At 39.3% G+C, this 24362-nt stretch overlaps 1 protein-coding gene across 2 annotated transcripts in view; it reads left to right on the top strand.

The window, feature by feature from the left end:
* Positions 1-21876, top strand: part of LOC102231529 (capping protein, Arp2/3 and myosin-I linker protein 2-like) — a 47716-nt gene extending 25840 nt beyond the window's left edge. The window contains exons 29-41 of one of the 2 annotated variants that reach the window (XM_023349076.1): positions 596-685; positions 803-869; positions 2126-2646; positions 6931-7034; positions 11055-11895; positions 12728-12832; positions 13752-13788; positions 14685-14753; positions 14930-15165; positions 17080-17215; positions 18133-18222; positions 18320-18406; positions 18506-21876. In XM_023349076.1, coding sequence (XP_023204844.1) covers positions 596-685; positions 803-869; positions 2126-2646; positions 6931-7034; positions 11055-11895; positions 12728-12832; positions 13752-13788; positions 14685-14753; positions 14930-15165; positions 17080-17215; positions 18133-18222; positions 18320-18406; positions 18506-18984 — 2862 coding nt within the window. In that variant the 3' untranslated portion in view covers positions 18985-21876. Of the gene's footprint in view, positions 1-595; positions 686-802; positions 870-2125; positions 2647-6930; positions 7035-11054; positions 11896-12727; positions 12842-13751; positions 13789-14684; positions 14754-14929; positions 15166-17079; positions 17216-18132; positions 18223-18319; positions 18407-18505 lie in introns of both variants that reach the window. The other variant, XM_023349072.1, reaches the window with a different exon arrangement.
* Positions 21877-24362: the final 2486 nt, after the last annotated feature.

Here is a 24362-nt window from a genome sequence, read left to right as displayed (position 1 = left end):
GTTTTGCACTAAACATTGTGTTTGAAACTAAGATTGTCTAATTTAGTACAGCAGACACAATTAACCCCTAAGAAACAACCACTAACTCTCCACTGAGAATAAAACTACAAATGTGCAAATATGGATCTTTCAGCTGATAAGCTGCTACTGGTCAAAACAAAGCATTCTTAACAAGCAACTAAACATTCTCATTTTGTTAAACATGAGAATTGTTTTGCATACAATACTGAAATTGTTGCAGTTCTTAAACTTTCAGATCCTGTGCAACAAAAATCCCCAAATAATCAGGAAAACGTGGGCATTGCCCTGTATTCTGCATTTCTAAAGCCGTAGCAAGTAACAGCTATCAAAACGTCATCAGGAAAACCTGAGTAGAAGTCTGTTTGTTTTACATTTAGTTCTGTTGCAGTAGACATGACTCGAGTGACTGAGAATATGCAGAGGCACAAAACCGTTAGCAGTTATTTACCTCCTTCAGTTTATTGGATGATGAACACGATTATATATTCAGCATTGTGTTGATCTGGACTGAAAATTCCTGCTGTGTGTAAATATTCAGTTGTAAACATTGACATTTCTCTCACTTAATGTTTAGGACTCCATAATAAGTGAAAATCCTTCCAGTGTGCAAAGAATCAATGTCCCAGAGCTTCGGCTGACTGACAGTGATTTTCCAACGGATGATGTAAGAGACACACGCTAATTCTTCCTCATATTTGTTGTGCTGTTTAGAAAACATAAACACATAGTTATGAGGTGAAGTTTTAACTTTGTTCCATGTTATTTTCCTCTACATCTACAGTACAGTCCAGCATTCTGGAGAAGCAGTTTGCTTTCTAAGAGCCTAAGGCCTGCTGCTTCAATCAAAAGTAAGACAAAACAACTATTAGCAACATCTGACATGGGAAGAGTGAGAACTAACAGCTCACTGAGACGCAGAGTTGTTGCATTCCCAGATAATTGGTCACTTTGAAATGTTCCATATTTGCAGCCTGATGACTTTTGCCGCATGTCTTCCCCTCTTTCATTACCCACTTTCCTGTCTGACAACTGCTAAATAAACTCCACTAGAGCTGCCAAAACCAATAACAAAATGATGATGTTCTGAACTCTACCTCAGAACGTCACCATCGGTGTTTTCATGTGTCAGTCCTATATGGGCCACAATTTAAATACTCCACATTTGCAAGGAAAATGCATCAGTGGGATGAGCAGCAGGCCTTAGTATGACTAATCCCATTCGTACCTTGGTGAATTCTCTATGCAAGTGTAATATGATGAGATGTTTTATTCATTAATGAAATTTTAAGTTGACTAACCAGTTCAAACTGTTGTCCTACCAAATTCATCATTATAGTGTGTGTTACCAGGACAGTTTCTGGTCCCCAGCTGTTTTCTTCATGTATTTTGTGCCATGTGTAGCCAATCTCTGGCTTACACTCAGCTTTGTCTGACTAATTGGAGCATGGCTTGCTTACTTACTTTCACACCACTGACTTTCAGCTGTGGAGAGAAAAGAGAGACCAGAAAATGGAGGAGGGAGTGTTGAAGGGAAGTGAAGGAAACACGGGCAGATTTTGGACACGGCTCTCAGTTCCCACTTCTGTTTTGTGAAAGCCTCATTACTGTAAAAGTTAAAGTAATACTCATTTTTATATGGATTTTATTAATAATCTCCTGGTTTGACTGATTTAGATATTTAATTAAGTGTTATTCAATTTAGACATTTTGTTTTTCACACAGTGAAAGTAAAGGATTGATAGTCTTGGAGCCTGCTATGTTATCTATTGGCTCTATGCTAAAACTGTGTTGCTCTCTTTAGTACAGTATTACCACAACATCCATCTGCTGCTCTGTTTACTCCCTTTCTGTTCTCAGCTCCCCACACTCATCCTCCCACCCCCTTTATATCCATGCTAACCCCTCCTCCACCTTTTTCTGTTTTTCTTGCTGCACTGTTCTCCACATTCCCTCTGTATGCAGCTTTTTCAGGTTGAAATATATATGTAGGATATCAAATGCTTAGGCTTAGGCTAATGCTAAGGTGCCAGTCTTTCCTTCTTTCCTTTTTTCCTACATCCATTCCTCTGTGTGCCTCTCCTCAGTGATGTTGCTTTATTTTCAGGTCTCTTGGATGCAGATTGTGATCAACACACCAGGGAGAGAAGAACGGAGAGAGAGAGGGGAGGAGCTGCCAGAGAGGATGATGGAGGAGGAAGGTGTGCGCTCCCACAGTTGCCACTCTCAACCTCAAGTCCCTCCCTTTCCCCTTCTACTTCCTTGTCCCCCTCCCCCCAACTACAGAGAAGGAGGAGGTTGATGGAGGGGGAGGTGGCATCAGTGGATGCTGCAGAAGCAGTATCAGGAGATAGTGGAGCATCGCTCAGCCCTCCTCCCAGCCGCCCCCCTATCTACTCCATCCCTTATAAAGCTCCAAAACAGGAGGCAGCTGGTGGTGGAGGCCTAAACGGACGACAGGCTCGCTTCCCTGGCTGCAGCCCCAGCACAGGCCCCCACCCTGGCTCTGGATTCTCTGTTTCTCCCATGGAGCCTCTACCAAGTCAGGGACAGACTCTAAGGCACTACACTGCCGCCCGACCACGGCCACGGCGCACACACACGCAACCCCCCTCCTCCAGGCCTCAGGTGAGATCACAGGCATCCACACATCAAAAACACGCAAATTAGCACATACAGCAGCATGATTCTATCTATCTATCTATCTATCTATCTATCTATCTATCTATCTATCTATCTATCTATCTATCTATCTATCTATCTATCTATCTATCTATCTATCTATCTATCTATCTATCTATCTATCTATCTATCTATCTATCTATCTATCTATCTATCTATCTATCTATCTATCTATCTATCTATCTATCTATCTATCTATCTATCTATCTATCTATCTATCTATCTATCTATCTATCTATCTATCTATCTATCTATCTATCTATCTATCTACCTACTGTATGTATGATCGTGTGTGTAGGTGTTTGCCTGTACTAAGATTCTCATACGTTCCAACTGTTCTCAAAGCTGGAGGTTCAACCACTCTTGCTCAATTTCTCTCTTGAAAAAGCATCTTTATTTCAATTATTCATGTTTTCATATTACTGGAAGTCTGTGTGTCTGCACTGCCCAACAAGTCATGTCTGTACACCCATATACAGCTCTGGAAAAATTAAGAGACCACTTAAAATTATTGGTTTCTCTGATTTTACTTTTTATAGGTATTTGATTTAAAGATAAATCTTTATTGTCATTGTCACAAGAACAACGAAATTTAAAAAGTGCCATCAGTCAGTGCATATTCTTAAAAACAAAAAAAATAACTGTCTCACAATTCACACACAATGTAATAAATAACAAATAACTGGGAAAAAAAACAACTAGTAAATAAGAATAGCCACATTCTCACATACATCATTCATGATGATTAATGGTTGTTTTTGATTGCATTTAGTTTTGTTATTGCTATCGGGTAAAAACTGTCTCTGAGACGGTTGGTTCTTGTTTGAGTAAAATGAAAAATGGTCAAAATAACAACAAAAAAAAAGCAGTTCTTTCAGACCTCAAATAACGCAAAGAAAATAAGTTCATATTCATTTAGAAACAACAATTCTATTGCAATGCACTGGTGCTGAACCTTTAGTGATTTATAAACTAACATTTTTTTTTTAAGTCTATTTTCTGCTGGCACCTACACAGTGCCAGTAGAAGGACTTCAGAACTGCCTGGTCTAAGTGAGAATGTGATCAGTGTTCTGGATCAGCTGCAACTGTCTGATCGGCTTTTTAGGCAGACCTCTGAAGACACTGTTATCAATGTGACAAAAGATACGTTTCTCTAGAATAGATCTTGATGGAACATTACTCCTTTAAACCTCGAAATATTTTTCATATGATCCAAGGCAGACTTTCTAATTTATGTGTCTCTGAAGGTTCAGGTCAGAGACCATTGCTACACCCAGATTTCAGGCCTGATTGCCAGTTTGTATCTGTAATAGCAAAAGCTGTATGCTGATTCTAGATCATTCTGCTTTTGGTTCAAAGATAACTTCAGTTTGGTTTCTGTTCAGCTGGAAAAAGTTATCACACATACAAGCACTGATTTGTTTTAAGTATTTGTTCAATGCCTGGATGGATCTCCTGTCCTGATGACATCGTAATGTAGAGCTGTATATCATCTGCAAAGTTATGGAAGTTAATTTTATTACTTGTTATAACCTGAGCTAGCGAGAGCATGTTGATATTAAATAGGAGGTATCCTACCATTGAACCTTGGGGTACTTCAAATGTGACTTCTCTCTGCACCGATTAGAAATTACCTACTGAAATCCTTTTCTTGAGTACCGGACCAGAAAGTCCAACCCAGCTCTACAGTTGCTTTAACAATGTTATAGTCAACAATGTCAAAAGCTACACTAAGGTCCAACAGAACCAACACTGTGGTGCTTCCACAGTCTGTATTTATGTGAATGTCATTGAACACTTTGAGGGCAGTCTCAGCACTGTAGTAATCACAGCAACCTGATTGGAAGATGTCAAAGCGGATGTCGATTATTAAGAAACTATTTACCTGTTGAACAGCTTTTTCAGTAATTTTTCTGGGAGGGAGGTTGGAGATCGGCCTGTAGTTCAGTAGTGACTTGTCCAGATTGTTCTTTTTTATCAATGGTTTGATAACTGGTTTTTAAAGCCTGGGGGGAAAACACCTGATGAGAGGGATGAGTTTACTATTGGAATCAGATCAGATGCTATGACCACCACCTATGGGAGGGGCCAAAGAGGTCGAGTGTAGTGTGGGATGGGTTGTAGCCGAGGGCAGAAACCTTGGCAATCCGATCCTTGGCTACAGAAGCTCTGACTCTTGGGACGTGGAATGCCACCTCTGGTGGGGAAAGATGGTGTGTGAGGTTGAGAGGTACAAGCTAGAAATAGTCGGTCTCACTTCAATGCATGGCTCTAATTCTGGAACCAGTCTTCTTGAGAGGGGTTGGACACTCTTTCACTCTGGATTTGCATCTGGTGAGAGGCACCAAGCAGGAGTGGGAAGCAGCTGATGGGTACTGGCAGTCCAAACAGCATGCGACTTGGGTGGTTGCTGAGGTAAAAACTCACGCATGGGAGGAGTTCAGAGAGGCCATGGAGAAGGACTTCCGCATGACTTAGGGCAACTCTGGTCCACCATCTGACGTCTCAGGAGGGGGAAGCAGTAGATCACCAACCCTGTTTATAGTGGGGATGGTGTGCTGCTGACCTTTACTTGGGACGTTGTGGGAAGAATACTTCCAAGACCTCCGCAATCCCACCAACATCCCACCTCCGCAATCCCACTTCCATTGAGGAAGCGGAGCCTGGGGACTCTGGATGTAGTTCTCCTATCTCTGGTGATGAGGTCACTGAGGTGTTTAAAGAGCTCCTCAGTGGTAAGGTATGGGGTGCCCTTAGTCACCAATTCTGTTCATTACTTTTATGGATAGAATTTCTAGGCTAAGCCAAAGAGTTGAGGGGATTGGTTTTGGTGGCCTTAGGATTGCGTCTCTGCTTTTTGCTGATGATGTGGTCCTACTAGCTTCATCAGGTCGTGATCTACAGCTCTCACTAGAGCAGTTCGCAGCAGAGTGTGAAACGGCCAGGATGAGGATCAGTGCCTCCAAATCCGAGGCCATGGTCTTGAGCCGGAAACAAGTAGAGTGCCTTCTCCAGATCAGGGAGGATGTCCTGTCCAAAGAGGAGGAGTTTCAGTATCTCAAGATCTTGTTCAGGAATGAGGGAAAATGGAGCGGGAGAATGACAGGCGAATTGGCACAGAGTCTGCAGTGAACCGGTCACTGTACCGGTCTGTCATTTAAAGGAGACAGCTGAGTCAAAGAGCGAAGCTCTTGATTTACCGGTCGATCTATGTTCCTACCCTCATCTATGGTCATGAGCTATGGGTCATGACCAAAAGAATGAGGTCATGGATACAAGCTACCAAAATGAGTTTTCTCTGTAGTGTGTCTGGGATCTCCCTTAGAGATAGGATGAGAAGCTCAGTCGTCACTTGCATTTCTCAGAGTTGTTAATATAGATAATAAATATTCTTAAATTTATATATGGATATCTCAAAGGTTATCACATTTATTCATGGGATTATATGTGTCAGAGACAATGAAATGAAGAGCTGCGTGGTGTGACCAAAAAGCATGTTGGCATGAGGCACAGAGAGACAGGTGGCTGTCAGACAGGAGGCATGAAACAAAACAGAAGCAAAGTCATTTCATTAGACAATAAAGAAAAATGTAAATACCCCCAAATCTTAGAATAATATCTTTGTGAACCTGAAAACATGACATATATTAGCATTTGTGATCATTCAGACACTAGTATATATTTTAATCTCTTATTTTACTTGAGTGTTTCAGTGGCCTGTGGTGGCGACATCACAGAGCTCTACAACACCCACAGTTAAGGCACAGGTGTTACTCTTGGCTACTGCCTAGTGAGAATTGGCGTATTTCAAATAAATTGCTCCAGAAATCTTTACTGCATTATACTGCCCTACAAAGTTGGGAATGCATGAAAAGCAAATTAATTGTGTTAAAGTAAAAAAAAAAAATGTTGTGCTCACTGATCAGGCTAAGTCCTGATAGAAGTACAAAGCAGTAAGAATGTATTTCTCTGTATCTTATGCATTCAAACACTAAGGGCATGTTTAGCAATAAGTGTGGCTAAGTGTACCAATGACATATTTAGAAATAAACACTCAGAAATGCAAGTAGGCAGTTTATTATCACAAACTATATAATGGCAATCACATCAGACATTGTGACTGGAACTGAATGCTAGGAGGTCAATCACTACTTTAATCTTCAGAATGGTACTTTAATACTGATGACACAGATTTTTATCCCTCTTTATTTGATTTTTTTCTTCACAGGAACCAGTGTCCGAAGAAAAGAAGGAAGATAATGAGGCAATGGGCAGAGTGGATGAGGGAGTAGAAGAGTTCTTCACCAAGAAAATCATTCCTGACTATGCATTGTGAGTTATTATAAAACAGTAGAAAACACACAATGTTACTATATCATTTAAAGCAACAGTGTGTTACAAAAGAAATGTTAAATTCTAAAACAAGTAACATAACAAGAAGAAAACCCATGAAAGCCAGACAGAAGTTTACCACACTGTGAAAAGTCTATTTGGGCTAGGGTTATGGACTTATATACATTAATATCATTTAATTCTTTTGGTTTAGTGATGACAACTTAGTTCTTTTGTGTTGAATTAACTTAAAAGTTACAAATTTTTAACTTAAAGGAACTTTTTACTTTGACTTTCTTGAAACAATTAAATTCAATGCCACATTCGTATCCTACGTCTGACGTCATGACTCAAACTTAACTCGGGACAGATCCTGTACTGACCGTGTTGCTGTGGTGGTGCAGGGGTGCTTATGTGCTCAACTCACATAAGCAGACCTTAGTCCTCGACGCGGCTGTCACACGTTCGATTCCTGGCCTGATGACCTTTGCCATATGTCTTACCCCTCTTTCATTACCCACTTTCCTGTCTAACTACTCTCAAATGAAGGCCGCCTGAGCCAAAAAAGGATCCTTTAATAGTTACTTCTTTATTTTAAGTAAACTAAATGATTTGAGTAAGACTGATTTAAACTTGTCAAGTTAAAACAACTTAATACATTAGGTTGGATAAACTTAATTTAATTAATTAAATCTCTTTTTGGCCCATTTTTCCTGAGGAAAAAGAGTTGCCTCATAATTATGCACACCTTGATATAGAGTGTTGATTTCTGCAGGCCCCACTCTCCCTCATTAAACACATACACATCAGCTAATATGTTTATATCCAGTAAGTATTCAAGTTTATACAGCTTGGAATTAGAAAATATGCAAAAAAAAATATGATATGGTCAAAACTACAACTTGCGCAGTAATTATGTATGCAGTGCATAATTACTGCATACACAATTATGCATTAGAGCATCTAGAGACTGGTAGATGCTTATTTTAAGCAAAAAGGAGAAAGACAAGATATTTAGAGTGCAGGGTGTCCTAACTTCTCAGTTTAGAGAGACACATTTTTGTAGTAATCTTTTTTTAGTGAGTAATACAATATTTGTTTTAATGTGTACCTGTAATTAATCACTTTCTTCTTCAGAGATAAATAAAAGAACAGACATTGATTTATGATTTTTTTTAAAGACCTGAACATTTAATGGGTGTCTCCTATTTTTGACATGTATTTTTCCACATCTTGTAATCATGGTGGGTGACTGAGTTGAGAAACAGTGATATACTGTAGCTCTATACAGAAAATGTTGGTGAAGTGGGAGAAATGTTTACTTTCCAATCTTTTCCTATTACTAACTGCTTGCTCAGCCTTTTAGCACATGAGCAAACTATCTGAATTGTTTTCAGTTTAAGCATTCAGATACATTTTAGAACTAATGAGCCTCTTTTGTTTAAAACTCAATTGCTTTTATTTACAATATCAAACTTTATGTGGTTGAATGATTGCATTTTAAAAGCAACTCTGTAGAATTCCTTTATTAACATTGTATAAGAAAGCACAATGACATATTTATATTTGCAACAATAATGCATACAAGCAATGCTTCTCTATGTTCAGGTATTTTCCCAACTCTGAAACTCTGCATTAAACACAAAAGAGGAGCGTTTTATTTCAGGAGTGCAGTTTATTGCAGAGCTTTTGCTGTGACATAAATACTGTGTTTTGATAACTTTGTGGCTTTACTTACCATTTTTGTTTCATTCTAGAATACTATGTAGAAACAAGGTGTATTTTTTATTTTATGCTCATAGGTTTATTAGCCTCTTTGGACAAACCTTTGCCCAGACTCAAATTAACTTACACCAGAACTGTCTCCTATTGAGGACTTTAAACCCATTTTGCCACCAGGGGCAAAGGTTGTTTGGCATGGGCAGTTGGAGAGTCTAAGTGCATCTGCACTGGCCAAGACTTTTGACAAAGGGCAAGAAAGACAACAAAGAATGTACTTGTCTACAACAAAAACATAGAGGCCAGACTGAAACACTGCAGGACAGCAGAAGGCTGGTGCAAACTTATTTTCTCTAATGAAATATTCTGTGGTTGTTAAGAATGTGAGGAATTTTGTAACCTGGAGAAGAAAATTTGGATACTATTAGTTCCAACAATGGTGAATACAACCAATGTGGGGGATTGCTTTTCATCCAGGTTGTTGGCTTCCTCTGCCCTAAATGAAGAGTGAGACCAAAATCTCTAATTTTTCATAACAATCCAGGACCTTTTTTTTTATTATATGTATATGACTATACAGTTTGTTGCAAGCCAAAACTAATGGCAAAGTAATTAAAAAATCAGAAGAATGCTCTATTGAGAACCTAAAGTTGGTTTCTCAAAAGGAAAATGGGGAAACAAAATTTCAGAAACAGAGATAAAATCTAAGCATCAGTAAGACAAGAATGGGTCACCATCAGTTAAGATTTACTTCAGAAGTTGATAACCTGCAAGTCAGAGAAAACAAATCAATGCTGTAAATACTCTTCACTTGAATCTGTTTATTGATAAAACCTCAAAAACTTGCAGGTTTTTGAAGTTTTATTAAACAATTTAGTTCAATTTGTTCGTATAAAACAAATTGAACTAAATTGTTCTTTAGTTCAATGTGGGTCAAAAGTTGTTGCAACCACCCTAAATTTAATGTATATGTGACTTTGACTTTGAAGGCAGATATAAAGGAGTTATACTCATTATTCAGTATAACATATATCAGACTGATCTGTAGTTTTTATGTGTGAATGCAATCAATTAGTTGATCATTTCTAGTTGATGCTCCAACTGTGTTAGTGATGTTTGCATGGTTCATTCCAAAATGGCTAAGCGTGTTCCTCAGTGGGATATTCAGGGTTTCTGAATGTGGATATTACTGTCATGACCAGGAAGGATGTTTAAGGTGACAGGTGGCTGCTTGTTGATTAGCTCCCCTTCTGTTGATCTGAATGTCTTCCATTGTCCTCCTGTCACCCCCTAACCCTAACCCCTGGTCACTACCCTCTAATCTCCTCTCAGAGGATTTTATCATTGATTTCAGTCGTTGATCACATTTGATGTTTGTGATGTGAATGTCCCTAGATGTGATGTGAAGGATTCTAGTTTTTTAAAACTACTAAATGTAGTGTCATGATTTTACGATGAAATATAACATGGCAGTGCTGACAGCATTAATACATGAATTAAAAGCCTAGAAAAATATAACAAGTTTTAAAAAATTGGAAATTGGAGATAGATGTGATATTGACAAATTTGTTCAATGAGAGAAGCATTAATCTAGTTTTTAGATAACAAACATAGAGATTCACTGATTTTCAAAAACAGCCTAATGCGGAGGTTAGAAAGTCAAAAAGGGAAAGCAGCTGTTTTACTGTGCTCCAATCAGCTCTCCTGTACCTCCATGATGCTGAAAACAGCTAAACTGAATCTTCATCCATCAGCAACAGCCTCCACATCAAAGAGCGTTTTCTGCTTGATGTGGTGGAGCTTATATATGGTGTGTTCAATGATCAGAAAAAAGCTGGATTTGTTTAATTTCCGACTGCCCAGCCATCAGTTAGTGTTGACCAGCCAATTTCACAGTACATTTCTAAATGACACCTAGTCATTAGAATATCCTTACTCATGATTATACCATGGACCACATGTAGGTTCCTTCCATTAATGTGTACATGCTGTGGTCATGCACAGTTGGTTCTATTCAAGAAAGCAGGTAAATTTAAAGTCCTTACATGTGACACTAACGATAAATAGTTGGTCCAAATGGCCAATCTGTTCAGTGGCTTCTAGACGTCACACACTACAAGTTTTGCTTTTTCTGGGACAAAACATCCTGATCTCTGAGAGTTGATTTTGCTTTGTCTGCCATTTGCATGAGTGTTAGTTTTGTGAACCAGAGTAGAGCATGTTACTTGGTTTTGTACCAGTAGTTGTAGTACTGAGTGTCTCCTTTCTTCTGTTGCTCTTTCTGCTGTCTCCCCACTGCAGAAAAGGCCGATGGGAGGAGTCAAACCCTGCCCAAATCCTTCCCACAGTGCCAAGCTCCACCTATTTTTCCTCTCCATCTGACATCCCTTCATCTACCACCACTCCCACCACCTCTCCCTCTGCCACATCTACTGACACTTCCCTTCCATCCATTGATGTTCGCTCCCTTTCCTCATCTACCACCTTCCCATCCACAACTTGCTCCACCACCACCACAATTCCTACAAAAAATATAAAGAAAAAGTTTGGTGATTTCTTCGCCTTCAAGAGGGCTCGAGCAGGCCGAGCTGCCAAGACAGGCAGTGGAGATGGAGGACATGGAGCTGAAGGGGTCAAGGTCAAAAGGACCTCCATTGCAGATCTCATTCGACCCCTACGGGAGGCCAAAGACAGGGACAGAGGCAGGGAAAGAGACAACGAGAGGGAGAAGGAAAGAGAGAAGGAGTCAGAGGAGGATGCTAACATTTATAATGATGCCACTACTGCAGAAGGAACTGCCGCCCCCGGCCGCTATCTTGCCGACGTTGTGAGGGAAACAGTAACCCCCGCTGAGTCATTGACCACAACGCAATCCAGTGAGATGACTCCTTCCTACCCCACCATCACAACAAGCCCTGAACTCACCACCTCTGTACTTTCTGAACCGGAGCAAGCAGCAGTTCCTGCAATACCACACTTCAGCACCACTCCTGCATTCATTACAACACCACCTGAGCCAGAAGCTCCATCATATGTGGAGAGGAGACTGAGGGTGACCAAAAGACTGAGAGAAAACAAGAGCCAGAGTCTCATACTGCTGACAGGAATAGAGCCAGACGACAAGGATAATACACCCAATAAGGTCAGTCTGACAATACACTAAGGTCACCAATGCCATGAATATTTATTGGAGCACAAGCATGATGATTCACATTTATAACAGATGCACAACAAAAAGCAAGAGTAATTTAAATCAATCAAAATGATTTTGAAGTGGAATTTCACCCTTTAACTAGTTGACATCAATGAATATTTTTCATGAATGTATCTGTTTTATTGCTGTGTGAAGAACCTGGCTGCAGTCTCCAGTGTATATGTGAGTCTGTTGATGTGTTCATCAACAAGATGTTTCAGTTTTGTACAGTTCCACTCATTAGCAGACATGGCAGATTAAACCTGGCTTGTAAACAGTTTCATACTCATTAGGGTTGCAAGGCTCCAGAAATGTCCGCTATTATTTAACTTAAGTGCAACAAAGTTAGGTAAGAACTCACTGTTTGCATCAGGGAATCTGTGATCAACCATGTGGTCTACCAAGAGAGGTGACCATGCACTTGACAAGGATTAGTTAAACTTGGCTTGACTTGGCTGAACTTAGTTAGATTTACTAAAACCAAACTAGGCTTGATGATGATTGGCTTTCTTTTCATATTCTCAATTACTTAATTCTTCTCCAATGCAATACCCCTATGTTCTACTCTACACTGCAGAGCTATAGGGGATCACACTGATTTGCAGCAAATAAGAAATGCAAGAACATCTAAACATGTAGGTTTTATGCAATGAATCTACTTAAGTCAGATGGAATTACTGCTAGTTTTGAAGCACCTCTTCTGTGTGTTGCCAGTTTGGTGCATGTGATGCTTTTGTGCAGTAACATTCGTATGAACACATCTCTGCTCTTCGCTTTTCAGAAACATGCATCCGATGGCACACCTGGCTTTGAACAGAGGCTTCAGGTGATGCTGCACAGAATGGGAGTGTCCAAAACTCCACCTGCTGAAACCAAGATGTGCCAGGTAGACAGGGTAGGAGTGTGTGTCAGTGTGTGGACCCAGGGGTGTGCCATATCATCTTGTTTACGGGAATACCAGTAGATTTTTTTGACACTGGTGAAAAAATTTATATTGCTATATCAAATGATGACATCCTTTAACTGAGGCTGGACTGGGAAGCAGACTACCCTAGTGCCAGGCGCTGTGGTAACTCCTCCAACCGCCATTAAAACAAAGAAGAAGCTAGTCACCTGGTCATCTAACTGGATTGAAGTTTGTTGATATTTACAATAAGGGAAGGACTAGCCTGGTAAAAAACAGCCCCTTGTTTGCTGTTTGCTTCATACAGAGGGTCTGGGCTCTTGGGTATTGGACAGGTAAGGCTCAGTTAAATTTTTTCACCAGGGTCAAACAAGCCACTAGTATTACCATAAACAAGGCGATATGGCACACCCCTAATGTGGACACAACCTCTGGCACGTTTTTGTTTTCCTTTATGCACATTTTCCCAAAACTTAATTTAGCTTAAATTAAATGGTTCTTCTGATTTCAAGGTTCCATAGTTATATATAAGACTATAACAACTTTATTTACATGATGCTTGTGATTATTCGGCCTAAAGTTATCATTTAAATGTTGAGAAGAGCTGTCAGTTCCACAAGTTGTAAAGAAACACTCATTACACTGTTCCTGTGATTATTTTTGACCCCTGAAGAATACCCACAGATTGCTTGATTAAAATTTCTGGTTCACATGACCTTGAAAGAATGCTCAGTTCTTTAAGCTAATTGTGCACGGCTCCTTCATCAGCTCCTGCAATTGTACAGTGAGAGAAGCAGACCTTGGTCTAATTTAGTATCTTACAGATTGCAGAGTTCTGATGAGAATGTTCTGTAGAGAAGTCCTAGTGTTAAAATGATGTTGTTTAATGTGTCTGTTACAGAGTAAAGACGAGGAGATGAGAAAAGCCACCTCTGAAGGTAAATTTACAACAGCACCGGTAGATTCCATTTCTGATGGAAAATCAGACTCAGAATATAAAAAAAAGTATTTCTACATATTTATATTTTAAGAAAAAATGTCACTTCAAAAATTTACTGTTTGCCTTTTGCATGTCTACATTAGTATTTAGATGATTTCTCTTTGGCTATGAGCTCCAGACTAAACTGCCCTTCGGAGTCATTACTTGTTGAGCTACCCTTCTTTTGCTGCATTTCTTACCAGTGTTGGACATTTAGGCCCTGTTTACACTGAGCTGGTTTTCAGTGGAACCGTAACTTTTTTTTTTTTTATCGAACTGATCGGATACTCTGACTCCGGCACTTTTATGAACCAGGTCTCTCATAGCAAAATAGTTTGGCATTTTAGATGGAGATTGTCAATGAACAGTAATTTTCCCTCAGATTCAGAATTGGGTGTCAAACTTGACTTTGACTAGGCTATTCTAACACATTACTCTGCTTTGATCTAAGCCAGTTGTCCTCTATCCTAAGGGTCCTCTATGCTCCATGATTTAGCCGTGACTGTGTGTCAGTACACCTAGTTTCATTTCCACAGTGTAAAGTTTCAGGTCATATCCCACTACTTTCAACATGGATGAAGCTGGACAAATTCAGCACTTCAGCTTCTGTGAGCAGATAAATTGAAATAGCCTCACGTACTGTTTTCATTTGTCCACCCTTTTTTATTGCTGTCTGACTGTGAATAGAATGATTTTATTTATAAGCAACATAAGTATTATATATAGTGGCTTGTGGGCTAACACTGAATGACAGTAACTTAGAAGGTACAGATTTAGGTTAGATGAATTGTTTCTTAATGGCATGTTTAGATTACCTTGTCATATGTTGCATTGTCTTCTTTTTCTGTCCCTAAGGTGCTATCCTAAACAAACCTGAACTACCTCCCAAAGACATCAAGTCCAGAATAATGTCCACTTCATCAGGTACAAATGACAGAGTTCAATCAGTTTCATTCTGTTTGGAGCCTTTATGTTGCACTGGATAGTCAGGGTAAAAATCTTGAGCAGGTTTACTGCTTTCCTTTAGCAGTCACAATGACTGCTAAACATTTATCCATTCAGTGATTCTGTATCATTTCACTTTCAACTTTTGTTTTTAGCTGAGTCCAGGCATCCTCTGAGAGTGCAAGACCCCAACCGACCAGAACCGCTTTACCCAAAGCCTTCCCTTCCTGAGTGCATCATGGGTCCTCTGCCCCCTAAACCTCTCTCAGCCAAACTCCCTCCACCCATCCCAGCTGCTCGCCCCTCCTCTGCTCCTGCCTTCACCAGCTCATCAGAGCAAGTCCAACTTACAGCTCACACACATGATGGCAGGCCAATGGAAACAGAGCAGGTAACACACCAGTCAGAACGGACAATTTATATCATTACAAAAATAGACCAAATGGAAACCTATATTCTATCAAGATTCAAGATCCTCACCCATAGCATAACATTAAATACTGTGAGGGTGAATGCTGGAACAAAAGACCTGGGCTGATGAGTTAATGGGTTACCGGTGTGAGGGGAGAGAGCAGAAAACATGCTGAGGAGAGGGAGAGACAGAGAGAGAGACAGAGAAAGAGAGACAGAGAGGGAGAGAGGAAGTGACAGAGAGTCTGCAGAACATCACAGGACATTAGGTAATGTCATTGTCTCATTGCTGCAACATCTGAGTAGTATTTGTGTAACTATGAGTAAGGCTGGGTCAAAGTTTCACATGTTCTCTAGCCTTATTTACCAAAAGCAGCACTTCTCTATGCACCTTAAATATAAGGCAGATGCACAGTGATGTGACTGAGTTAGCATTTGTTTGATCACTTAATGAAAAGGAAATACAAGTTTGTATGGATCTTGACTGATATTGTTTTTACAGTTATAGAAAAAAGTGTTTTTGTTGTCAAACATATTCTAAATTAGACAGAAATTGTTCATTAGCACATAGAATAGATATACAATAAATGATAAAACGGTCTGTACTTGTAAATGATAAAACGGTCTGTACCTCTTCCAAGTCCAGAGGACCTGGACTTGGAAGAGGAAGAGCTTCACACTACTGATAGTAGCCACAATTGCCCTGAGGCAGTCTGACCCAGGCAAGGCTACCATACACCAGTGCCACTGACAAGCAGGCAAGGTGGGTGAAGTGTTTTGCCCGACACACAATGACTGAGACAGAAGGAGGGACTGGAACCTGCTGCAACTGCCGCAGGTGGTCTGGAGGGGTGGGCTGTCAATAGAGTTGAGAATGCCAAACGGCAAAACAGCTTTTGCTTCTATTACTATTTGAGATAACATCTCCTTCACAAAAAAACAAGACTTGTGATATTTGGAGACAATGTGGAATGTACTCAAGATAAGATCCTGCAACCAATGGTAATCACTTTCACTCTTATGTACAGTAACTGAACTCTGTCCTCCAAGATGTCAGAACTCTTCCCCATAGACCAGGCTTTATTAGAATATGGCGGTAGAAAGGCTGAATATAGGCCCGACCTGTGAACAACCTCTCTCACTCCTTACTGGCTGGTTAAGGAATGGGATGCCATCCCAAAGCAGTATTTGATCAAGTACCTAAGCTGGTGGCAAGGTGAGGAGTAGGTACCAAGCTGTTGTGGTTGCCTCTGGTTCCTCCATGCATTTCTGAAACTCCTGTTTGCTAATTAAATAGATTGTTAAATATGACTTTCCCAATATGACTTTTCTTCATAAACCTCTACGGATTCCAACCAATTAATGTCATGAATTGAGCAGGGATTTGACTGAAATGCTGACAGGAAAGTGAAAGTTTATTGCGTATAAATTGTGTAAAAACTCAGGGGCTAACATGAAATTTGACAAGGAACGTGGGAAGCAGAAGAGAAGAATATATATGCAAATGGAGTAATCCTGGAAATGGGAGGCAAATAGCAGAGAGAGTGGGGAGAGTGTCTGACACAAGGAAGCAGAAATGACAGGAATAAACAACTAGAACTAACTAAATAAAACTAACCGTTTTTCATTGTTATTGCATTTTACAACTTAAAACAAGACAACAAGTTTACACGACTGGTCTCAGTGTTTTCTCAATCTTGTGAACATGTTTAAATAATAGTGACCCCCACCTGACTGTTAGGCCTGTATTGTGTGTATTACAAGTCCCATTGAATTTTATCGATATTATTATTGACATTTTCTGAACATATTTAAATTGTTTAATTCCCCTGCAACTACTTGAAACTGTTGTCTAAATGTATTACAGTCCATTTATTTTGATCCTCATCCCTAGAATGGCAGCAGGGACGGGTTGCAGGGTGAAATCCCTCCCCTGTCTCCAAGGAAGGAACTTCATTCTTCAGCCCCAAAATCTCGCAGAGGTGACGGCGCACCAGATCGCAGCGAGAAAGTACAATCTGTCACTGAGGGTATGCTTAAATACACACAGAGGATTATATAAAGTTTCAAAATATGAAAGTGTTTTTTATTTTTTTTATGATAAACATATACTTATGTTACTGTTCATATACTATTTTAATGTTGTGTGGATGTGAATTAATGTGTGAGCAACAGATAATCCCAATTTCCCTATGGGATTAATAAAGTTTAACCTAACCAAACTAGTCACATTAAATATTGAAACAATCCAAGCAATTCACACATGCAGGAAAATCAAAGCATAATTAGTCCACAAATTAAATTATGGGTACTGAAATGGAGTAACAAAGAGAATAAGTACTGAACATACCAACAGAAATTTTCTGTCAGTTTTACTTTGTTTATCATGAACCAATAAGAGTTTCACTGGCTTTGTGGTGGCTTTTGTTTGGGTCATTTGTCCTGCTTAGAAATTCACACTAGTTTCACCTTAAGATTCCTAACATAAATGCCCATGGACATTTCTCCTTTCATCCTTCTTTCAATATTCCCCCAAACATGGTCTGTGCATTGGCAACCAAAGAATTCAACTTTGACCTCATGTGACAAGACTTTATACTTCTAAAGTTTAATGGGGTTGTCCAAGTGCCCTGCTGCAAATATTAAATAAGCATCAATATGCCTTTTCATCAGCACTGGAGTTCTGCTCAGTGACTGTACATAAAAGCCGTTGTGGTTGAGTTGATTTCTCATTTTCTCATGGGAAAACTGTACCTGCTATTTCCAGGTCCTCCTGGAAGAGCTCCTTGGCTCACCTCCAGCTCTTTTGTTTATTATTTCGACTCTATCAAAGAGGAAGATCATTTTTGGATGGTTCTCTTTCATAGCATTCGTTTCGTGTCTCATGCTACTCAGAGAACCGGGGTTACGAAAGTAACCTATAGTTTTTATTGTTGTGTTCTTTCAGAGAGTCTTCCTAAAGTACGCCAACACTTGAAGCCCCTCCCACAGCGCAGAGCTGTATCTGTCCATGAGGAGGCACTGACGATGACGCAAGGTATAGTTATGGTTTTCATAACATAAATATTACATCCTTGTTTGACATTCCACAGTAGTTACATCACAAATTAGCTTTGAATTTTGATCTCTTTTAGAACTCAAGGCTGTATTACAGAAGTCACCCATCCGTTTCCGGGGCAACCGCTGGGACCTGCCCTCCTGCAAAGAAGATGAAGCTCATGGTACAGTTGATGAGAATAACGTTAGCCATTTTGTTTGTTTTTTTCTTTTAATCAGTCATTTAATGTTTTCATCTGTGTGCCTGGTGTTCATCCCCACAGCCTGCGCCACAGAAAGCAAGCCGGATGATGAAAAGAAGGTCAAGAGTCAGATGGATGAACAGGAGGCAGAGAGAGGACAAGCAAGCTGTGGAGATACAGTGCCTCCAACCAAGCAGCTACTTTCACAAGAGGTAGAAGTACCAAGATGCACTTCATCTGACAAGACTTCTCCTGTGATAGAGAGACCTCCTGTTCTACCCAGGAAAGTGGAAAAGTTACCTGTAAACCTTGCATCTGAGAGAAAGAGTCCGACCAGAATCTCAGCTTCCTCACCATTGCAAGAAAAAGTCCACAACACGTTGCCAGTTGGCTCTAAATCCACAGAAATATCCCGCATAAGCCCATCCTCCCAGAAAAACAGATCTGTCGCTTTGGATCAGGGTAATAACCCACAAGGGAAAGGAGAGGCACTGTCCCCACAGCACACAAAGATGGCTGAGCCAGCAGAGCACAGAACTGAGCCCTGTCTGTTTGACTGATGCACACAACAGTCTGACCTGGAAGAGCTCTGTCACACCACTGAGGTCAGGAAGTACGGGGGTAGGAATCTCATGTAATGTGAATGTCCTACTCTTTTGTTTTTGTTTTTCGGCAGCATCGTTGTGTTTCTCATCATAGTGTGGGCAAGGCCAGCTTCACAGTTAATTCTTGGGATGAATAATCTTCTTGCACGCTTTTCACTGGAGGGATGAATCTAACATAGATTATGCTCATTTCTGTTATTGAATTCAAGTTTATGCTGATTTGATTTATGTGGTCTTTGCTTGTTCTCACCAAAAGGCCAAAATGTTAGCTGGAGCTAGTTAGCATGCACCAATGTGTGTCTGGTGAATGGGTTGATGAAGCTGACAGGTCGTCTTCTGACATAAGATAATTGTTTTGGTACTATTATTTTGTTATCAAACTTAGAGTTTTTAACCACTAGCATGTTGGGTTTTATGTCACCTCACCTTTAACATTAAATATGGATTTATGTACTGTTAAGAAAGACTCATTCAACATATTTATGTTTCAGCATTTCAGCATATGTCAAAAATATTTATTTACACATTTTACCCACACTTTCTTGTTATACATTTAAAAGTGTGCTTCACACAGTGAACTTGATGGTTATAGTATTTTGTTTGTTTTTAGTTTTTAATCTTCTGGAAATGAGCAATGAAGTTACTTTGTTACTTAGATTGTTTTTTTTTTTTATGCAGTAGTTCAGGGAATTCTGATTATGACCCATCACAATATTGGCTGCAGTAAATAACTCCTTTATCTCCGATGAAACAAAAAAATAGTTTTCAAACTAATGTTACTGTTTTTATTTATTTATTTTTCATTATTATTATTTTTATTTTATTTTGCTATGTTAAAACAACTCCAGTCTCAACAACGTTAACAACATAGAGATTCAGGCATTTTTTTCTCAATGGTTTGAACCAGCATTTTTTTTTTTTTTGGAGTAGAGTTTTATAAAGCTTTCTAAAAATAAACTACATATATATTTGATACGGCAGCATGTCTAAAGAACTAAAAAACAGTGAGGGCAGGTTTAACAATAACCTTGCAAAACTATTAATTGGAGAAAGAAAAGTTTAAAACAATGAATATTCTGAACACAGAATAGCTACATTCCACCTGCTGTTTCACAGTTCTGTGTTTGTATGAAAGGTCATTGTCAGTAGACCTGCATATTTAGTCATGTAAAAGTTCATCCTTCATGAGAATTAGTTCCAAGTTCACCTCACATTGATTAGAACGGAAATTATGCATGTACATTGCTTACTACCAATATATTCTGAACAAATAACAATCCTTACACAAAGTGAACAATGAACATTTGTGTTCATAATTCTTTTTGATTCAAAGCTGTTCATTTGACTTTTTGTTATTATTCAAAATGTGCCATTTGACATCTCTTTAGTATTTGTTGTACAGACTCTGCATCAAGTCCATGTTGCAGAGTAAATCTCACTTTCACCTCTCTTATTGCTTTAGTTGTGAAAAAGAAACTTTCTTACCAAAGGAAGCAAAATGTAAAACTATTGTTTTGATCATGACTTCAACAGCACTTTAAGCCTGATAAGCGTATTTAATATAATGTCCTGGTTCTGTTTAAACATGATAGAGAAAAGGTCAAAGTAACAGAGTCCATTAAGCTGAAGCCTTATTACTCAGTTGGTGTTTTGTAAATGCAAACCTACACTCTCTGTGTGCATGCTAATCACAGAGATGGAGTGCAAACACAACACAGTGTGGCTGGAGCACCAACCTGCAGCCGATGTTAAGTTTAAGCTGAGAAAACAGGTACTGTTGTCAATGTAAGAGTGAACGGAAAGGCAGACATTATCTATAGTGGCTCCGGTTGAAGACTAATGTGTTGTTTAACTGCCTAAAGTCACCAAGCGCTTGCCTATGAAGGAATGTTGCAACTCTTTTCCACATGAAGTATCAAGCATTGGTTTCAAATGTCTCTCGGTTTTCTCTCTTAATAGGTTTAAATATCGCAAAAAGAGAAATGCTCTCTGTTCATCTTCATCTTAGAACAGCGTTGTAAAATTCAAAGATCCACAAAACAAAAAATGAATTCACCAGAACATGTTCACACTGAACGCATAGACATATGGAGAATGGAGTTGTTTTAAAATTTCTAATTTTATTTAGCTGTTAGCTCTGAAACAAGACATTGAGACAGTTACCTTTTCAAAGGTAGGGTTCTTATGTCTGCACAGCAGAACCTTACATAAAAAGCTACATGCTAAGTTCAGGTAAACATGTATAAAATATTGTTTTAAACTAATTAAACTCTATTTCTGAAACATGTGAGCACTTCAAAACTTATTAGTACAATTATGCTCCAGCACTTACACAACGGATTCATAATGGATAAAAAAAATGCTTGTAGTTTGATAGTGATCATTGGGACACTGCTAGCAGTGTCCCCTTGCAGCAGTGGTTAAAAGTTGATTATATCATGTAATTTCCTTCAAAGTCAATAGAATCTAAAATGAAGTTCCTGTTACAGTTCCTATATGGAAACACATTTTTACATAAATGCTGTCAGATTTGTAATTTATTTTTTGTCACCAGTCATATTGTCGTTACTTTATGAGGGATAATTTTTCACCAGCTCAGTAGTTCACCTGGTCTTTATGTGTCATCTGATGCTATGTCAGATACCAACACCACATTGTGATTTATCTTTGAAACTCTCAGGGCAGCTGTGAGAAACGACGTGGGATTTTTCTAAACTGTTATGTTCTCTTTAACTTGCACGTACAGAATATTTACAAAACTGCATAAATCAAATTAGTTTGAACAGAGTGTAAATCTATACCTATACTTGTTATCAATTAATAAAAAAAGTATTGACATGTGTTCTACTTCATTTTGTTGCCATTATTCTGGTATTGATGCCTTTTTGTTACTAATAATCTAATAAGAAGCTAAAGGAATGAATTTGTACTCTAGACATTGAACATCTTGATAAGTGATAACTTTTGGACTCAGAAGTTTTTACAGCAATCAGCTTTAAAACATGTTAAACTGTTTCTAAATGTTTGAAATGTTACAAACAGTTCCAATCAAACTATTATTTTCTTTGCTGTTAACTATCAAAATGTATCAAATGGTCTATTTAATTTTCTGGGTAGGTAAACTCTAGGTTTACATGAGAAATTTGGCTTCAACTTTTCCGTTTTTATCGAACTAGAGCAGCTTTGGTTTATCCAGAGTCATGATTCCCCAGTTTGACCCTGATGCAGGTCACAATTACTGCCACATGGATGAGGTAAGTGAAAATAGTTCATTTTGAACTGTCTGGAGCAGCAGCAGGCAAGGGAAACCGGTGTGGGGGAAGAGCTGAGTGATTAATTCAGATATGCAGAATTATAAAAATGATGCGTGCAGAGGAAGGAGATGGGTTGCTCACACTGCTGATGGTGAATGTGGTGATCTGGAGAGAAGTGCATATATTCTCTGAAGATGAGAACGGGTGAGCGGTTCTGATGATGCTGGTTTCTTACAGGTGTTTCCAGCAGCTTGTCACAGTGGAACGGCGTTGCAAAATGGAATCCAGAGCAACAGAACCAGGAGGTGATCTGAACAGTGGCTTGAGATAGACAGAGGTGGGGAGTCAGAGAAGCAGGTGACAGACTGAAGGAGTGATGTGGGCTGATTGTGGTGGTCCCAGTGAGGTCAGTTACAAAACTGCATAAATCAAATTGCTTGATTTATGCAGCTATACAGCATAAACTTTTATGCAGAATGTTTATGTTTGGAACATAAACATTCTGCGGGTGTTCAGGTATAAGACACTGGTTAGTGCTGCACTACTGACCAGTGAGGTCAGTACTGCAGGAGGTCATTGACAGAGAAGGGTAAACTAGACCCAAACTTCACTGTTGGAAGCATCTACCTGCAGAATGAGCTGGAATGAGGAGTCAGAGAAATGAGGAGAAGACTTAGTCTGCTTTGGGGGTCCTGATGAAGACTTTCTTTGTGGAGATGAGTTCAGTGAGGAGAGCAACAATCAGTCCGAAGTCGCTAATGAATCTACTGCAGAAGTTTGTGAACCCCAGGAGACTCTACGTCTATTTCCTGGAGTCAGGGATGGGCCACTCCTGGACTGCACAGACCTTTACTGAATCTATCTTCACCTGCCCACCTGCAGAGATGTAACCCAAAAAAGTTATGGAAGACACAAGGAGCTCACATTTTTCTGCTTTCACAAAGAAGTTATTTTCTAGAAGGCATTGGAGGACTTTTTTAACATGGACCCGGTGTTTGTCCAAGATGTTGGAGAAGATCAGGATGTCATTCAGATACACAAAGATGTTAAGATAGTCATGGAGAATGCTATTCAGGACCTGAAAACCCCAAAAGGCATGACGAACTACTCAAAATGTCCAAAGTGAGTCTTGAATGTGGTGTTCTCTGTAGAAACAGACCAGGTGATATGGAAGACAAGTTGTTGCTTTCTGGACCCACTCAAAAGCAGATGATATCAGAGGGAGTGAGTAAGTATTCTTTATGGTGATCTGATTCTGATTCAACCCTCAATAGTTAATGCAGTGTGAGGGGTTTTTTTCTGTTCAGTGGCAAAAAAAAAATCCAACCCCCACTGGAGAGAACAAAGAGCAAATGATACTGGGACTGAGAAAGACATTGGTAACTTTTTCTATAGCTCTTTGGATTTTGACAGATTGTGAAGTTGACCTGAAGGTAGGGGGGCCCTCTTAATCTTAGGGACAATGAGGTGGTAGAGAGACAGAGTTAACTTTTTGTTGAAGTCTTACTTGAGATTAACTCAGTATTCTGTGAGAATAGTGGATAACTTAATTTACAGCCACTGGGGTAAGTTCCAGGGGATTTTTAGGAATGGTGGCATGTAGCAGTTCTTGTGACAGTGCTCCAGGACATAAGATAGGCTGACAAATTAATGAAAAGTTGGCCCATGCTCTGGGTTATCAACCCAGTGAGACAAAAAACACAGCAGTTTAAAATAAGAGATTTGAGTAAAACCACTGTTAAAGAAGGGAGAAAACTATGTAAAGCCACTGACATGATCTCCAATAGCTTCCTGGCCCACATGTGGAAATCAGACTCAGAAACAAAATTTTAAATATTAAGGTAAGAATGTGAAGATCCTCTGTCAGGAGACACCAAACATTCACACACCAAAACAAAAACACTCACATGGATCCCAACATCTACACCAAGAGCAATCGTTTATAAGCATCTTTGTGTGAATATATTCATAGGTAAAATATTTAAATAAATAAAACTGTGGAGGTTATTTTTCTATAGCTTAAAGTTAAAGATGTCTTCTTTGTATCCCTGTTTCACTTTTAAACAACTAATGGGCATT

Source organism: Xiphophorus maculatus, chromosome 2, assembly GCF_002775205.1.
Source record: "Xiphophorus maculatus strain JP 163 A chromosome 2, X_maculatus-5.0-male, whole genome shotgun sequence".
Taxonomy (NCBI): domain Eukaryota; kingdom Metazoa; phylum Chordata; class Actinopteri; order Cyprinodontiformes; family Poeciliidae; genus Xiphophorus; species Xiphophorus maculatus.
This window is presented reverse-complemented; position numbering and strand designations above follow the sequence as displayed.